Genomic DNA, 18,104 nt, shown 5'->3' on the forward strand with positions numbered 1-18,104 from the left:
GCATTTACATGTGAATGCATACGTGCTGCATATAGATATACAATATGTGCCGCTGGGCACAGGTGCCACGTATTCAGGGAGGGCACTTTTCAAAGACAGATAATTAACCAATTAAAATAGTCTCATGGAATATTGCCCTCTTCAAATGCAACAAAATTCCAACTGGGTTCCATAATGCATGGACTTTTAGCTGCGGAAAAGAGAGTTCGGTGGACATGTTTAGGTTTGGGGGAAGAAACCATGCTATTTGGCACTTCCTCTCCACCACCTGCACAAACAGCAGGGAGAAAGTGCATGGAAGCTTTTAGCCTGTGCACAGGTCTTGTGAACTTTTTCAAAGAGATCTGAATATTTGTGTAAGGCGTGCACATTACAACTGCTCCTGTAGTTGAAACTTGCTCCCACATTTGCTCTATTTGTAGTTGTGTATATACATGTGCTGAGTGTAAACATTTGCAGTGTGTGTGCTACGTAGTTTGTACATGCAGTTATTATAAACCCATGATTGTGTCTGTGTGGTGTGTGCATGCAACATTGTGTGTGTGGGGCTGTGTATGTGCATACACTGCCGCATCTGTTTTCAAGATCCCACTCAATTGGTAAGATAAGAAGCTAATTTTCCCCCATTATTGTAAGCCAACTTTTCAGCTAGACCTAACTGGCTAGGTTTATGGCTCATGATGTCTGTTCTGGTATTTTGACACTGTATTATGCTTATTTTGTTTCATCAGTACCTGTGATATGTATGGTTCACTGTCTAAATCTGTTTTGATTAATACAAAAACTTTAAATATCAAAATTCCCCTATATCCAGCTGGACCAAATCTGTCCAGCTAGATTTAGGCCAACCAGTTGTGGACTGGAGTTGCGCAGGTAAATTTAGCTGGTTAACGCTAAAAACCTTTTCTGACCTACTAAATGGAAAACATGCCCTTTCTATACCCTGAGAGCCACTTGGGTTCTATGTTTGTGTGCCTCACGACTTTATGCAGACTTATTTAGCTGCTCAGAGGATCATGCTTAAAAACTGGTTAGAGTTATCCGGCTAATTTGCAAAGTTAAATAGCTAAACCTTGTGAAAAATCCACCCAATGCGTGAAATGTTGCACCCTCTCTACTTGCTGTATTTCTGGGTGTGTGGGATAGTTCTGAGTGAGTCAGACATGGGCTGAGAAGGCGCCGAGCATTATCAAAGGTGAGATACAATAAATAAAATGCAACATGATAAAATTCTGCAGATGATCAGGTCGAAAGTACAGCACATATGTCAGAGCACAGATAAGAGGCCTAACAGTGAGACGCAGTTAACATTATAGGAACCTTGCCCCATAAATGCTAAGTGTCTACCTGTGTGTAAGAGAAAGCCTTGCAGAAAAGGGTGAAAAAACCCCAGATTATTTGTACATTCTATTTCATTATTAGTATCTGAAGGCAAGGGGGGCACAGAACAGAAATGGATCTCATTTCTTTGCCATTGCCACTGCATGTGTCCTGAAGCAGATTCTTTTCAAAGGACCCTCTCATACGAATGCTTCCTGGGCATTTTAATGCTGTTTTTTGGAATAGGAAAGGCAGGACTCCAAATCCCAGAATATTTTGGGAGAGAAGGGGGCTAAAAGAAAGCCTAGACAAGAAGAAAAGGTCTTAGTGCACATGGAGCTATCTGGAGCCATGGTTCTTACCTGGGTATTCAGGACCTTCCCGGCCAGCATAGGTTTAGGATAGTCACAATGAATATGCATGAGATATAGCTGCAAACTATATTTTATGCATATTCATTGTTGATAAACTGGAAACCAAACTGGCAGGACAGGCCCCGAGAACCGAGTCGAGAAACTGATCTGGAGCACAGATATCAGCCCTGGCTTTACCTCACTGCACGCATGCTGACGTAGTTCCCGCTTTTCTTAAGGAAATCAGAACATCATGCATCCTCTGGATCAACCTCAGGGAGAAGAGGGAGAGAGCCAGCTTATGACCTCAAATGTGATCAGAAATGAACCAGAAGTCTAAACATGGTTTATGGGACCTCAGAAGACTGCATCAGCCAGTGCACTGCCTATTTCTAATTTTTTTTATTATTTTCTCCTGCTGCTTCGGATTTTCAACTTAATCAGAAATAATCTCTCCTGGGGCTGCAGCACCATGAGCTTATTCACAGCTTCCTGGTTTCTCCCACCTATTTTTAGCCCCACCTCTATCTAGCCCAAACACACTGTAGTGATACTCTTTTGGCCAGAGGCCACAGACTGTGACTCCCTCCGGAATCCGGAACACGTGCACACTGAGTCTGGCCATTAGGTGTCACTGTTGCATAACTAAGACTTCCACTGCCCCAGGGACTGCAAATGTTGCCTCCGCATCATCCCTATCCCCGGCCAGCCTAAGGAGCAAAAGCTGGGTTCATGAATTGAATCCATATTCCCCCATAGCAGAGCGCAGCGGTGGGGGGTTCACTGGGCTGGCACTCTGTTTTTCTAATCTTAAAAGGAATTTTCATCCTTTATTTTGAGTCTTTATAGGAAAAAAATACCTTTTAAAGAAATGTAAAATTCTGACCAGTTGACCCTCAACTGAAATGCAAATTCATTTTCCCTTTATGATGACATACAACAATTTTTGTGTGAGGCTGAAACACTAAAATTCCTTATAGAAAATTTTTTTTTTTTTTTTTTTTTTTAAATTCACACACTGAAAAAGACAAACAAACAAGAAATGGAATCTCATTCCCAGTGGCCTGACAGCATGAGCAGCAATGGAGAAGCAATGATGTCATGACTGTGCAACTTTAGAAGCTGTGATGATGTCATGGCCATGTGACCTCCCTCATTTTCAATTTGAGAAGCCAATTGGCTGAAAAGATAACTTGACTAACCAAGTCTTTTGGCAAAAAATACTTTTTTTGAGGAGGGGGAGAGGATGCAGATAAAAGTATGGCATGCGAGAGCACATTGCTTTCTTTTTCTTTTCATCTCAAACACACAGGACAGCAAAATAGTAAGACAGGCCTTGGTAAAAAGTGACATACGTCTTCCCGAATCTCACAGGATCCTCAAATAAGGGGCTTAACCCCCCACCCCCCCAATCTCACGATTAGCTGCTGCACAGCTGGGTGGTGGCACAGTGGAGTCAAAACCACAATGCCTTCCAATGGAGATCAGTGCAACAATGGGCAAACCACTGACTTGGATTTCCCCCAGTATGCTGCCAACTAGAGTGCGGCTGTCAAGTTCTGTTTTCACCACTCGCTGGGCAGAGAGACACAACACCAACGGGAAGACAGGATGAAAAGTATGGAGTTGTCCCTCCTTTAACCCCCAAAATAAAATTTTAAAATCCAGGCTTCCAAGGGGAAACAGAAAGTCCTCATGACTATCATGGGAACCAAGGCTGACGTACAGGAAACAGGATGTTGCTCTCTGATGTCTTCCATAATCCAGAGAGGGGTGGAGGACAAGAAATCAAACTTTAAAAAATGCTAAAGCAAAAAAAAAAAAAAAATCCTGAAGAGATGAAAAGTGAAGTTTAATTTAAAGGCAGAAGGCCGAGGGCAGTGGGCAGCAGTCAGCAGTCAAACAGAGGAGGAGGAGTTGAAGCAAGAGGAAGAGGCCCAAGGAAGGTCTGAAGGAGGCTCCACCACCACAGTCTGAGGTATCTTCCTGTAGAGGCAAAAAAATGGCAAGAGGAATTTCATCACTACAATGCACCTGGCCACCGGTAATCTTATAGCCTTGGTCAATAACTCTACTGTCATAGCCAGCCATGTAGGATAATCCCACAGCGCCACCTATAACTATAAAACCATGACCATCCCAACTACATCCAGTGATCCCACAGCAACATCCACAAGCTGTGTAGTTATACCCAGCGATCTCCCAGAAATATCCCATGATCCCAGAGCTATACCCAGTGATCTACCTGATCCCACAGAAACATTATCAGACTCTACAGCTATAGCCAGTGATCTCACTGAAATACCCAGTGAACCCCAACTGCACCCAGTGATCTCACTGTGCCATATAATCATTACGAAAAGGCATTGGCCAGAAAGTTTGTAGAAGTTGCATATACTGTGAAATTCTGTGGATCCCCTGACCGCAAGACCTGGCTGGCTGGGGATGACTCTGGCAATTCAGAAAGCTGTGGTGCACCCCCAGATGACGCACCACCATCATCAAGTGGCAACACTGTTCAATTTAGGACCACAGAATCATGCAGCCTTACCAATATACCTACAGTCACTTCCATCAATCTCAGGGCTTCAACCAAACATCTAAAGTAGGAGCAATGTTTAATTGCAAATTTGCCATGACACATTGTGACAAGATTTGCTATGATCTACCTCATTACCCCTACTAGAGGCCATTATTCATGCAAGAAAAATGACTTCCTTTTAACTCAACAGAGTGTGGCATCACAGAATACTGTGCAGCAAATGTTCAAAACAGAGGAAGATTGGACAGTTTGGATTGTAAATCAAGAGCTGTAGAATATTCTGTTATTTTATAGTTTGTTAGGGCAACATCATTCAGCGTCGGTCGGCAATGCCGGCAGGATGAAGACTGCAGGGAAAAATCCCCTTTTAAAACTGACCACACCCTATACAGAGAAATGGCGTAGTGATGGGGGTGGGGCTAGCGTGGGTGGAATGAACTACACAGAAGGATTTTATTTTGCAATGCCTGTGTATTGCTTACCCTGAACATTTTGCAAATGCAAAATGTGCAGCATAACCCCCCCCCCCCCCCCCCCCATGGCATTGGTCACTACAGTATTTTCCCTGGGGAGTTAACCTTTCAAAGTCGGCTTTTAGGCCCTTGGCTTTTTTTTTTTGTATCCATGGGCTTTCAGCACTGCAAGGAGCCTGCAAACTGGCCCCAATATGTAGCTATGAGTGAAGAGACCAACGGTTTCCCTACTCATTGCTGTGTATGTGTGATCCATTTTCATACATTATCATCCTTAGATCATTTTGCACTGACCTAACGCAGGGAATTTAGCTCTTAAAAGCTGCTCTCAAAAGGCCTGATTTTCAAAAGCATTTATGCATATAAAACGTGATTTTATGCACATCAGTGGGTTTTTGAAAATTGCCCCAGGATTTTGAGGATGCACTTTTACATGCATTGGACAGAGATGCTGCAGGAAAGGATGGCGTTGGGGAGGGAATAGCCTTTATACATGTACTGCTGGGTTTCGAAAGTATTAATTTAAATCTCCATGTATATATTTATGCTTGCAAGTGGGCAGGAATAGATATGTGTGTATATGCAGGGCTAGGGTTTGGCTTGATCATTCAGGCTAAAGTCCATGTGCACTTTGTACACACGAACTTTGGCCCTCTGCGGACCGCTGGAAATTACCCTCAAAATGTATTGTTAGTCCAATACAAATCTGACCTGAAAGTAACCTTTATTTCTATATAACTATAAAGGCCATATGACTACGAGGTCAATATTCAAAAGTCATTTAGACAGATACTTTGAAGTTATTCATCTAAATGGAAAGTTCTGGTATATTCAGCTAGATTTTAGCCAGAAAAGTCATTATCCATTATCATGCATGCGATAGCACCATAACGTATGGTGCGATGCAAATCAGAAAAAGAGGAGAAGCTAGGATCACTGTTGAGAGAGAGAGAGGGAGAGAGATAAATAGAAACCATAATGCCCTCACACTAGATAGGTATTTATAGCTCTCTGGGAGGCCCACCTAGTAACTCGAGGGGAGGTTTAGGTATTAGTGTAGGGGTTAGGGGCCACTTTGACATTCAAAGTGAGATGTATGAACAGAACAGTGCTCTCTTGTGAAGATTTGATGACCTTCGGAGTGAGGAAACTCGCCCAAAGATGAGATTTGTGCGATGTTCTCTCAACCTAGCTTGATGGACTCTCTACCTGGGTAACATCAGCTAGGTTGCGAGAACACTGCACAAATCTCATCTTTGAGTGAGTTTCCTCTCTCTCTCAACATGGTCCCCCTGGTGGTTGTATGTAGGAAATACCACAATTCTGGCACTTATCTCAAAGTGTGAAAAAGTTATCGCAATTTGCAGTAACTTAGCGCTTCGCATAGGTATTAGCGCAAATTGCGATAAACTGCCTACTACCATAAAACACGCCCCTTTTTCTATCGTATGCGATATTTAGTGCATTTTGATAAATCCAGGCCTAACTTACTTAGCTGGCTATATCTGAATACTGACCTCAAAAGGATTTTCCCCATTTTGTGTCTATGGGAAAAATGCTTACTACCCTTGGCCTTCACTGGACTGAAATGAAAGCCACATTACTTTGAAGTTGTTATACTTCAAATTCTTTAAATGTCATCCCTGCAATTCTCTATATGTTGCCTTGTTTGTGCAGTGTCACAAATAACCTCACATTCACTGAACAGATTGCACATTACTGGCTGTTCACCATGGGGCAGATTTTAAAAAAGTACACCCGCGCATACTTTTGTTCGCGCGACCGGCGCAAACAAGAGTATGCTGGATTTTAATAGATACGCGCGTATCTTTTAAAATCCGGGGTCGGCGCGTGCAAGGCTGCGCAAAATCAGCAGCCTGCACGCGCCGAGCCGCACAGCCTGCCTCCGTTCCCTCCGAGGCCGCTCCAAAATCGGAGCGGCCTCGGAGGGAATTTTCCTTCCACCCCCCCCCCCGCACCTTCCCCTCCCTTCCCCTACCTAACCCACCCCCCCAGCCCTACTTTTGTTTGAAAAGTTACGCCTGCCCGAGCCATCACCCGACCCGGGGGCTGGTCCGGAGGCATCGGCCACGCCCCCGGAACACCCCCGGGCCGGCACCACGCCCCTGACATGCCCCTGGAATGCCCCCAAACATCACGCCACCCCCGACTCGCCCCCCAACACGCCACCCTAGCAAAGCCCCGGGACTTACGCACATCCTGGGGCTTGCGCGCACCACCGAGCCTATTCAACATAGGCTCGGCGCGCGCAGGGGGAGCTTGGGGCAGGTTTTAGGGGGGTACATGCGTATCTTAAACGCGTACCCCTTTGAAAATCTGCCCCTATGATGTCATAAATGACATCACACTGCATGAATCAGATGCCATTCTATGTGAGGTAATACTCTTCCAAGCATGACTGTTCCCAGGGCTGAGAGGAAGTACAAAAAAGCTGCTTAAAGAATTTCAATTACAATGATTTAAAAGTAAGCCATTTACATCACAGAGGGTCACTGTTACAAAATGCCATATGAACTTTTGAAACTTTATACACTACATGTAGTCAAAGTTTTTTTTTTTTTTTTTTAAAGGGTTCTTATAGTTTTTGCATATGGGAAAACCACTTCAAATACAAACTATTGTCCTTCCAAAATGTCAGTAATTTGAGCAGACTTCCATCTACAACCTTAGAGATACTCTATGACTCCACTGCTGCCCCTAAGCTTTGAAGATGAATACATCCAACTTACTGTCACATTGTAGTCAAAGCAGATGTGGGGTCCTTTGCGGTATCGCGGCCTCTGAACCAGCTCGCACTGTTCAGGCCCTTCCGCTGGGAATACACAAGAGTTAAGGAAGCAAGACTGGACATTGCTCCAGGGACACAGTTAAAAGCAATCACATTTCCATTAAAGTGCATCTCAGGTTCTCTTTTTATTTGTGGAATTCTAGAGGTAGAAAGCTTTATTGTAACCTGGGTCTCCAGGACTCTGGTGCAGCGCCTTTCACATCAGCTGGGCATGAGTTGCCACTACCATTTCCTTCTGTGGTGTGGATAATTGCTATGGGGACAGTACCATAGTCAGCTCCTCTGATTCAGCAGACAACTCAGGACTCTTGTAGCCATAGCTAAGCCATCCCATACCAGCTGAATTAATGGTATGGGAATTAATGATAGAGCAGTTGTCCTTTTAAAGTGTTCTCCCATCCTGGATTGTGGAATAGTGCCACTGCTGCATCCCCAAAATACAAGCTATCCCCTTGATAAAAGCTGTAGGGCAACCTTCCTCTGCCTCCCTTTCTTCTTGACAGATCAATGGCAGGCTGGCAGCATAGGGACACAGTAAGCAGTCTCTGCAGTTGCTGCTCCTCCTAATTTTATGCTTCTCAATTTCAAAGGAAGCACGTGTCGTAGGGGAAAAGCAGCAATGGGGACAGGGAACATGCTCTCGCTGTGTCCTCGCCCTGATGACCTGCCACCATTCTCTCCATAGTTCTGAAACGTAGAGGACCCTAAAGAAGAAGGGGGAGGGGGGTTGAATAGGAGCCTGGAGAAACAGGAGAGAAGGAGAAGAATCTAAGGACAGGGGGAGATGAAGATGACCCTAGGAGTGTGGGGGAGCGAAGAGGTAATGGAGGGGAAGGGGAAGAGTGAGGAAGGAGAAGACAGACTGAGGTGAGAAATGGAGAGGTATCTGAGGGAGGGGGAGAAATGGCAGGATGAGAGTCAGAAAAAGGGGAAGGAGTTGGAGACTGAACCATACCATCTGAAACCATCTTTTAAAAATCCTAGGATCTGCCTATGTGCATCATGCACGGAACACAGTTGCATTTCTTTTTCCGTGTATGGTCAGTTTAAAAAAAAAAAAAGAAGAGTACAATTGTGCATCCTCTTCTTGGTTAAGCAGGACACAGGACAATGTTCTTAAAAAAGCGGATAGTTCTCCCTACAGCAGAATACCTGGCTAAATTTACTGTGGAATCTCCTGTTATTTCAGTGCTGGGACTCATACCCATTATCTCTGCCAATGCACATCAATCCTGAACTGTGCCAAACTGAATGATGGGAGTTCTGTTTAGAGATGGCCAAATTTATAACATAAAATGTACAAATGCCAACCAAATCACTGCTCAGTTCACACACTCACTATGTATGACCGTGTAGCATAGAGTCTCCCTTTGTTGCCCATGATGCATTTTTACTGCTGGCACTATCCCTACTCAGATATCACTGTAGCAAAAAAAGCCTCATTGTCCATTCCTCCTGCTCCTTCCTAAATCAATCTTACCAACCAAGGCTAGTAAATCAGTCCACTGAGTTCAGTGGCACAACTAATGATAGAAGGCACTAGGCACAAGTTACTGTATAAAGCAGTGGCACATGTAATCTATATAACTGTCATGTGATTTTGGACAATGGGCGGTGATAAAACAAGCCTTACTATGACCAGAGGGGAACTGTTATTTCTCATGAAACGTCCCCCTCCATGATGACAAGACCAGGAAGCCTGTGGGGCCTACTTAAAGGGCTGAATATTTCAATCAGCATGCTGCACTTTCTTTTGACTGCAGGCCAGGTTGCATGGTGCACTTTTCCTCTGGGGCCTAGGAGTGACAAGACAAATGTGATCGGTTATTTTAAATGTGGACATTATTCGGTGTGTACGGTTAATGTTCAAGTTAAATCATTTGTGGATCCTATGACTAACATGAAATATGAATTAAAAGAATTTTCAAACTGTTCTATATCTTTAGTGGTATACATGATTAAATATCCTTGTAATCTCATGTATATCAGGATTATTAGAGCATAGAAGTTGTCTTCGCTTGAATAAATTAACTGCACCATTGGTAAATCATTGTACCAAAGAGAATCATACCTTTGAACAACTTCGCTGCCATGTAATAGAGGTGGTTAAAAAACATTTTAGAGGCGGTAATCTAGAAGCATATTTAGTAAGACAAGAGTTACAATAGTTATATCAGTTGAATACCATTGAACCAAGAGGGATGAACATAGTTGTGGATTGGAATTGTATTTGAACCAATCAAATGAAGATAACGTGGGTAATGTACTTCAGGATTGGAGGGTTGTGATATAAACTAATCGGTTTATAGGAATCTTCTTGTACATAAAATAGGCTGAAGGCGTATTGGATTTTGAACCGTCAGTGATCAAAAGCTCTTGAAAAGAAGTCAATCATGTAAAAAAATAAAAGATGGATACCATCTTTGAATATGCTTTAATGAAGGACTGATATTGTTGTCTGGAATTTTGGATATGCTTCAACAGGTCTTTTAAAAATGTTTGCACAATAAGGGGCAGATTTTCAAAGGGTTACGCGCATAAATCCAGGAGGATTTATGTGCATGGGGGGGTTACGCGCGCTGGGCCTATTTTCAAAAGGCCCAGCGGCGCGTGTAAAGCCCGGTACGCGTGTAAGTCCCGGGGCTTGAAAAAATGGGCGGTCCGGTGGCGAGGTGGGGGCATAGCAGGGCCGTCTGGGGGCGAGGCCAGAGGCCTCTGCAAGGCCGCTGGGCTGGGAGATCGTGTACCGGCAGTTGGCTGGCAGGCGTACCTTGTGAAATAAATGTACGGGTTGTTGTTTTTTTTGGGCTGGGGGGCGGAACAGGTAGGGGAAGGGAGGGGAAGGTGTGAGAGGGGGAAAAGGAAAGTTCCCTCGAGGCCACTCCGATTTCGGAGCGGCCTCGGAGGGAATGGGGAAAGCCAGCTGGTCTCCCTGAGGGCTCGGCGTGTGCACCCCCTTGCACGCACTGACCCCTGATTTTATAACATGCGCGTGGCTGCGCACGCATGTTATAAAATCGGGCTACCATTTGTGTGCGCCAGGTTGCACGCACAAATGTACGCCGTGCGCATGTTTTAAAATCTGCCCCTATGCATAAGTATAAAAATTGAAAAAATTGGTTGAAATTGAATACAATTTTTTATAATAAAATGGGGGGGGGGGGGAGGAGGGAGGTTATATGGAACAATTATTAAAGAAAACATACGGGACACTGTGGGATAATATCCTGATGTGAGTTTAAAAATCTGTTCTGAGGTCCATTCCTCTGATATGAAGTACATTGTGGTGCATGTGGGAACCAATTTTTTGCACAGAGTTGTGTAACCACAAATCTTGCGATATCTCCCACACAGAAATAAAGAGAAATTCAGCCTCTCAAATACACTAGAGGTATGGGACTCATTTACCCCAACAGAATACTCAAACACTCAACGATATATCCACAGGCAATCATGAGAAATAAAAAATGTTCATGGAGCACTCACTTTAGACTTCAATGTGTGATTAATGGCCAATATAATCATGGCTGCTTTTATAGTTTTGTTTATATTTTTCAATGATTTTTGCAAATATAAAACTTACAGCAGAAAGTCCTCTACATGTTACGGTTCTGGCCGCGACCACCACGACCAGACCCTTACCTCCATGCTCCTGGACCTGTTCCCGCTTCTGGAGGCCTGGTTTGCAGCCTATTTGGCGGCGTCCCCATGGGGCCGCGCTGCCGGGAAGCCTCCCATGGATGCCCTGCTTCTAGGCGCGCGCGTGCCACTTGGGCGCTTTTCTAGGACGTTTCCCACCAGTGGTGACTCCGCCCAGTTCCTGACGTCAGACGCCGCGGCCTTGATAAGCCGGCCGCAGACACTCAGTCTTTGCCTTGCAACCGGTTTACCTCCTGGTTCCCTGTTGTTTCGTGCCCCGGAGTGAGCTGCCTTGGCACTCGCTCCGTTCCTGCTTGCTTGCTGCAGTACCTGCTTGGTTCCTGCTTGCCTGCTACAGTGCCTACTTGGTACCTGTTTTCCTGCTACAGTACCTGCTTGGTTCCTGTTTGCCTGCTACAGTACCTGCTTGGTTCCTGCTTGCCTGCTACAGTGCCTACTTGGTACCTGTTTTCCTGCTACAGTACCTGCCTGGTTCCAGTACCCGAGTCCTGCTACAGTTCCTGCCTGGTTCCAGTACCCGAGTCCTGCTACAGTTCCTGCCTGGTTCCAGTGCTTTTTTTGTCCTGCTACAGTTCCTGCCTGGTTCCAGTACCCGAGTCTTGCTACAGTTCCTGTCTACTGTTCTACTCTGGTTCCAGTTCTCAGTCCTGATCATCTACCTGCCTAAGTCCCAGCGGCCAGGTCCCTATGGGCTCCTCCCGGGGGGACTTTGGCTTCCAAGGGTGAAGTCGCCTAAGTCCCAGCGGCTGGGCTCCTACGGGCTCCTCCCGGGGGAGCACCAGATTCCAGGGTGAAGAGCACCTCTCGTCCTGCCTGAACATCTGCCTCCCGGCCTGCCACATACTAGAGACATTGAACACCTTTCCCAGTCTCCTGCAGGTCGGCCCAAGGGTCCACTAAATTGAGACTCCATAACACTACAGGCAGTAATTTTATAAAATGCGCTGAAGATCATTCATATATATATTGCTTGTTCCAGTTCTGGTATATGAAAAATCAGATTGTTAATACAGAACACTATTTCAGTGATATTTCACATAAAACTTTAAACCAAAATGAACTTATCTTTGCTTGAAATGTCTCATGAACATCTTCAACAATCTGATGTACTTACATTTTGGCATGAACAATACCTGTTTTGAGGGAACATTTTCAAGAGATTTCATGGGAGGATTAAACTTCAACCTTGAGAGGCATCTGCCATAATTATAACTCCTGGTCACAAATACATCATGTGTATTTCCATTGAATTCCTGCATGATTCTACACTTTTTGAATTAAATCTTGTCAAACACTTAAACCTACCTCAAGTTCTCTTAGTTTTCGTCATCTCCTTCTGGAAATCTTCATATCATTTGCAAAAAGACTACACTTTTCTTCTAACCCCTACGCAATATTTATTATGAAAACATTGAACAAAAATGGCTCCAGAACCAAACAAACCATGATGCACTCCACTAATAACTCTTCTTTCTGTAGAATGAATTCGATTTATCACTACCCTGTGTTGCCTATTGCTCAACTAGCCTGTTTCTAATTCAGTCTACCTCCTGTAGGCTGCTCTGTTTATTCCTGAGCTTGCTCTGTGGGTCAGTTTCCAATGTTTTTCTGAACTCTAAGTATATCTCTTCCAGTGCTTATTCTTGATGTAATTCTTTAGACAACCAATCAAGGATATTGTTTAGACGTGTTTGACATTTATCATCCTCTTGTAAAACCATGATGCTTTGGATCTTTTAACTTGCTGGATTCTCAACACTTTACCATTTTTTCCTTAGTAATAACTCCATTAATTTACCAACCACTGAAGTTAGACTAACTTGCCAGCTTCTCCCTATTACCAGATTTTATGCAGAGGGATGATGTTTTTCTATCTTCAGTCCTCTAGAACCATTCCTGACTCCAAAAAGTGATTGAAAAAAATTATCAGTGGAGTTGTAAGAACCTCTCTAAATTCTCTTACTTTCCTAGGATGCATCCTATTAGCTTGTCCTTTCTCTGTTTTATTAGTTCCATATAACCCCCTCTTCATCCTAAATGGAATGGTATCAGATCCCTCTACTACATGCACCAAAGACAAATGACAGATCTGTGTGGCCCTTTGGTGAACACTCTGATTGAAGTCTTGTTTTTTTTACTGCCTGTGGAGTTCTGAGAGAAGCATCAAGCATTTTCACAAGGGTAAGAGTTTATTTGGCCATCGTGGTGGGCCAGAGGCAGTGAGCAGCAGTGAAGGATACATTTCGTCTCAGCCTGGATCATTTTCACAGACTCGCATTGGCTACATATGGGTTTGTCTGCTACGACAAACAGCAGGTTGGTGTTGGCAAGCCTCTGAGCATGGAAATATCTGTTAGGAAACAAAATAGCCAAGTTAATCTAAGTGATAAGCACCTCATAGAGGTCACCACATTGAGGGACATTTCTGGGGAGGAGAGGAGACACTTTATTTCTCTTGTAAAATTAAGGAAAATGCACAGTAAGTGACTATCAATGCCTGGAATCTGGGTTAAAATTTCTTTTTTTTCATTTTTTATTTATGCATATTCAATTTAAATAAGATATAAATCTTGATGGAAAACATGATATTGATATATGAAAGAAAATAAATCAACACCAAAAGTATCACAACTATCTCATACTCAATTATCCTTTAATTCCTCAAATGTGCAGGAGATCCAATTCACAACCTAAAGAAATATATTGATGAAGAAACAATGATCGATTAGTTAAACAACAGCCATATTACTCTTATAGGGAACTGTTTACGAGTAATTACAGCTGAGGATTATCAGGAGAGTTGACAGAAGGTATTTTACCAATCAAAAATTGGGTCAGCTGAGGAGGGTCAAAAATATATATTAATTATTCTGATATTTGACCATGTACTTGCAAGGAAATTTAAGGAAAAAGATACCCCCTATTTGCTGAACTTGAGATCGCATTAACAAAAATTGTTTACGCTTTTTTTGGGTCTGTCTGGAGACATCTGGAAAAACTTTTACTTTAAGTTCCAATCTATGTTGAAAAAAAGGTCTCGTCAGCCAGTCTTTATCAGGTTCAAGGACCAATGATACAATAAGTGTTGCTGGACCTGCCAGTGGTATTTGAAGTCTCGAGCAAAGTAGAGACATCCACTGGAGGATCTTCAATGGGCCCCAAAGTTTCCATTCCTTCTCCCTGTGCTGCATCCATACCCCTTTTAAATGGTGGTAAATAATAGATCTTAGAAATAGGGGGTATTGCTTTCTCTGGAACCTGTAGAATTTCAATTAGATATCTTTTAAACATCTCTCTAGGAGATATTAAAGGCCCTTCGGGAAAACTGATAAATCTAAGATTTTTATTCCTCATGGTGTTCTCTAGATTTTCAGTTTTTAATGCCAAATTAGCGTTTTCCTTCACCAGTACAAGCTGGGTTTGTTGAACTGAATTTGCTTGAACACGAACTGCAGTAAGTTGTTGTCCCAAATCAGTTGTTGTCCCAATATGATTTAGATCAGAAACTTTCTGATCTAAATCCTTATATTTCTGCACAATATGGGAGAGTCATAGGGAAATAGAACTCCGAAGCTCTACTATGGTGTCCCGAATAGCCTCCAGGGAAAACACAGCAGGTCTCTGAACAGAATACAATGCTGAAGGGGAAAACATTTCACCAAAAACTTCCCTGTCATCTCTCTCAGTTCTACCCCATACTCCATCTCGTAAATCACCCTTACCAGGCTGTCCAAGAGAATCCAACAGACTGGCAGCTGCCGAAATTACCTCACCACTTGCCGCTGAGCACGCCGTGATCACGGTAAGATCCGATGGCGTCCCAATTGGCTCATGGGGAATTCTTGCAGTTGCAGGATTGCCGGGCTGTGTTCCCTCAGCTGGGCTCAATGGTGAAAGAGAGCCAGGGAGAAAGGGGAGTTCAAATTCCCCTCCCCCTCTCTCCAGCGGCTGGATCCCCGGCATTGGGCTGCTGTGCATGATGTGGGCGTCCATCGGGCCCGCCGAAGAGAACATTAGAAGGGCCGTGGGGAAAGACACTGTCCTCAGTTTTCTCTTCCCACCCATCGGAGGAGAAAAGGAAACCAAAGGTAAAAAAAATGCAAGGTAACCACCCGAGAGGAGTCCACACGCTGCAACCTACTGGTCAGCCATCTTGGATCGAATTGTGGTTAAATTTTCAAAGACTTAATCACCTGTTACAGAAGTAAAAATAGAGTCTCTCTGTCTCATCTTTTACTTTCTCTTGTTAAAATTAGTTAACCCATAAGTCAGCCATACGCGGGGCAGGTGGATTTTCAGGTGAATAGCACTGTGCACCCACATTTATGATGTGCATAAACACATCTGCAAGATACATCTGTCTGGCTAACTTAATCGGGATATTCAGCAGCATTGCTGCAGTACTCAATGTACCCGGCTATCTTATGAGTTAGCTGAATAGGTATATCCGGCTAACTTTAGACCAGCCTGCAGCGCGGCCAAAGTTAGCTGGTTAGCACTTCTTTTAAAATCTACCCCAATGTGCCTAACTTTACTCCCTCGTTTTACTTCACTTACATGTATATATGTACATTTACTTACATAACCAGATTTTCAAACTTCATTATGCATGTAGCTTGTGTTTGAAAATCACCTGGTTCTGCATGAGTTTTCACGTACATATGCAGGTTTGCAGTTATGTGCCTTGCTAAAAATGTACCCGTGTATGCTTTAACTTTGGAAGCAGTTGATGTCTCTGCTCTCCTGGTTCCAGTCTGGATGGACAATCTTGAAAATTGCTAGTGAATGGAATACTTGGGGGCTCCTGGCACTGAGGGTTAGAGGTGGAGGAGTGTGTCTTGGGGAATCTCCTAGTGCTAAGGAATTGCGTGTGTAAGTGGATGCACTGAGATCGATTTATTTATTTATTTATTTATTTATTTAAGCATTTTATATACCTTCGTTCCAAAAGAAGATCACCACGATTTACAAAGGTAACATTCATATTCTAGTTCAGTGTCCATATTCTAGGTCAACAAAACAACTAATACATATTCTAGGTCAAGAAATCATCAAATGTTAACTAGGGGGTTAGGATAGTATTTTGTAATTATTAGATTTCTCCTAGTATTTTATAAACTGTGCAGTATGTTGCTGCACAGTCTATTAAATACAGCATAGTTCAGCTCTGAAAATGTGTGAATATTTGAAATGCAAAGAAAGCGCTTAATTTCTCTACCTATTTTATAAACATACACACGTATATTTTATGTGAAAAAAATATAACATGTATGCATAAAACCCTTATTTATATGCAGAGGCAGGTATATTTTAAAATATGCCTGTGCAGTTGAAATCACCAGTTTGCTGATAGCTCTGCCAGTTCACCCAGTCCATATCCAGTTTACCTAGACCCTCTAGTACTCCACCTGATCACCCCCAACCAAAAACAGCCCAACCAAAAACAGCAGACAAGTCTGATTTCACTTACCACATCAATTAGCAGATATCAAATTGCATGAATAAGTTGGCTAATGTATTTATATAAATCTCTTTGTTCTGCCTCCACAGTGTATGCATATGTTTCTTTGTTACACTGCTATCTGCATGATATTGCTTAGCTTACAGTCTCTGCATATATATTGGTTATTTTTTATTTAACGATTCTAAGCTCTCTATTGGATCTATTTGCTACCTCTTGCTGTCTCTGTTCTCTTGCTTCTTCCTATTGGTCCTTTGACCCTAGGAATGCCTGGAAGAGTTTACTTTCTGCAGAGATTTCAGTGAGGAAAAGGCTCTTGGGAAAGTAATAGCTCTCCTATGTCCTCTACAGGCTGCTAGAGGCATCGCTCTTTTCATCTTTATTTTCCATTCTCTGCTAGTCCCTACTATATACTAGTAGTTACAACTTAATTTATTTATTTAGACGTTTTATATAGCTTTATTCTTCTCCAACTGCAGTTGTCTGCCTATGACTGAGCTTTCAGAAATTCTCATCATATCCTTACCAGGTCTGCAATCTGTGCGGCTATCCTTGATATCATTTATTTAGGCATTTTATATACCGTCGTTCCAAAAGAAGATTGCAAAGGTTTACAATAGCAACATTCATATTATAGATCAACACACCATGAAAACATGTTAACTAGAGGGCTAGGACAGTAGTTTGTGATACATAAGCTCCATTTCAATAACCTTCACGTATTAGTCAGTGAGTTGTCTTAATACACTTTACATCTCTCTTTACTTGTTGCTCATTTTTTGAAATTGTAGTTCTCTGCATGTTGATATTTTAAGTTAGATCATATGCATTTTTGAAGAACCAGGTTTTCAGTTCACGTTTAAAACTCTTTCTTTCTGATATCAGACGTAACGTCTCTGGTAGAGAATTCCACATCTTGGGGCCCGCTATGGAAAACATTCTGTCTCTTATTTGCGTTAGATGTACACTCCGCGTTGTAGTCCTTTGTTTTGCGATCTTAGTGTTTGCCGTGGTGTGTATAGTTGGAGTGTCATGTCTATTAGCAAGGGTTTCTGTTGTTAATAATATTAAAAATTAGTGTTAATACCTTATAATGGATTCTGGATTGTACTGGCAGCCAGTGCAGTGCTATCAGCGAAAGAGTGATGTGGTCAAATTTCCTTGTTCCTAATAAAAGTCTTGCTGAGGCATTTTGTAATAACGGTAATGGTTTTAATAGTCCTGAGGATAGGTCTAGCAATAGAGAGTTGCAGTAATCTATGTTTGAGAATATTAGTGTTTGTAAGACAGTGCAGAAAACCTGGAATGTTAGTAAAGGTTTCAACCGATGTAATATTCGCAGCTTGTAGTATCCTGTTTTAATTAATTTGCTTATGTGCTTTTTTATTCTAATGTTCTCGTCAATCTGTATTCCTAGGTCCCATTCTTGATCTGAGGGTGTAATGTGAAAATTACCCAGGTCTAGAGGCGGCAGTTTAACTATAGA

General features: G+C 42.8%; 1 protein-coding gene across 1 annotated transcript in view; it reads right to left on the reverse strand.

Moving 5' to 3' along the window:
- Positions 1 to 2,647: 2,647 nt before the first annotated feature.
- The window catches only part of CACNA2D2 (calcium voltage-gated channel auxiliary subunit alpha2delta 2), a 1,734,543-nt gene continuing 1,719,086 nt past the window's right edge, over positions 2,648 to 18,104 (reverse strand). Inside the window, exons 36-38 of the mRNA XM_029599532.1 lie at positions 13,398 to 13,507; positions 7,439 to 7,521; positions 2,648 to 3,659 (exon numbers count right to left, since the gene is read on the reverse strand). Of these exons, the coding sequence (XP_029455392.1) occupies positions 3,531 to 3,659; positions 7,439 to 7,521; positions 13,398 to 13,507 (322 nt within the window). The 3' untranslated portion in view covers positions 2,648 to 3,530. The remainder of the gene's footprint in view (positions 3,660 to 7,438; positions 7,522 to 13,397; positions 13,508 to 18,104) is intronic.

The sequence above is a fragment of the Rhinatrema bivittatum genome, chromosome 4 (assembly GCF_901001135.1).
Source record: "Rhinatrema bivittatum chromosome 4, aRhiBiv1.1, whole genome shotgun sequence".
Classification (NCBI taxonomy): Eukaryota; Metazoa; Chordata; class Amphibia; order Gymnophiona; family Rhinatrematidae; genus Rhinatrema; species Rhinatrema bivittatum.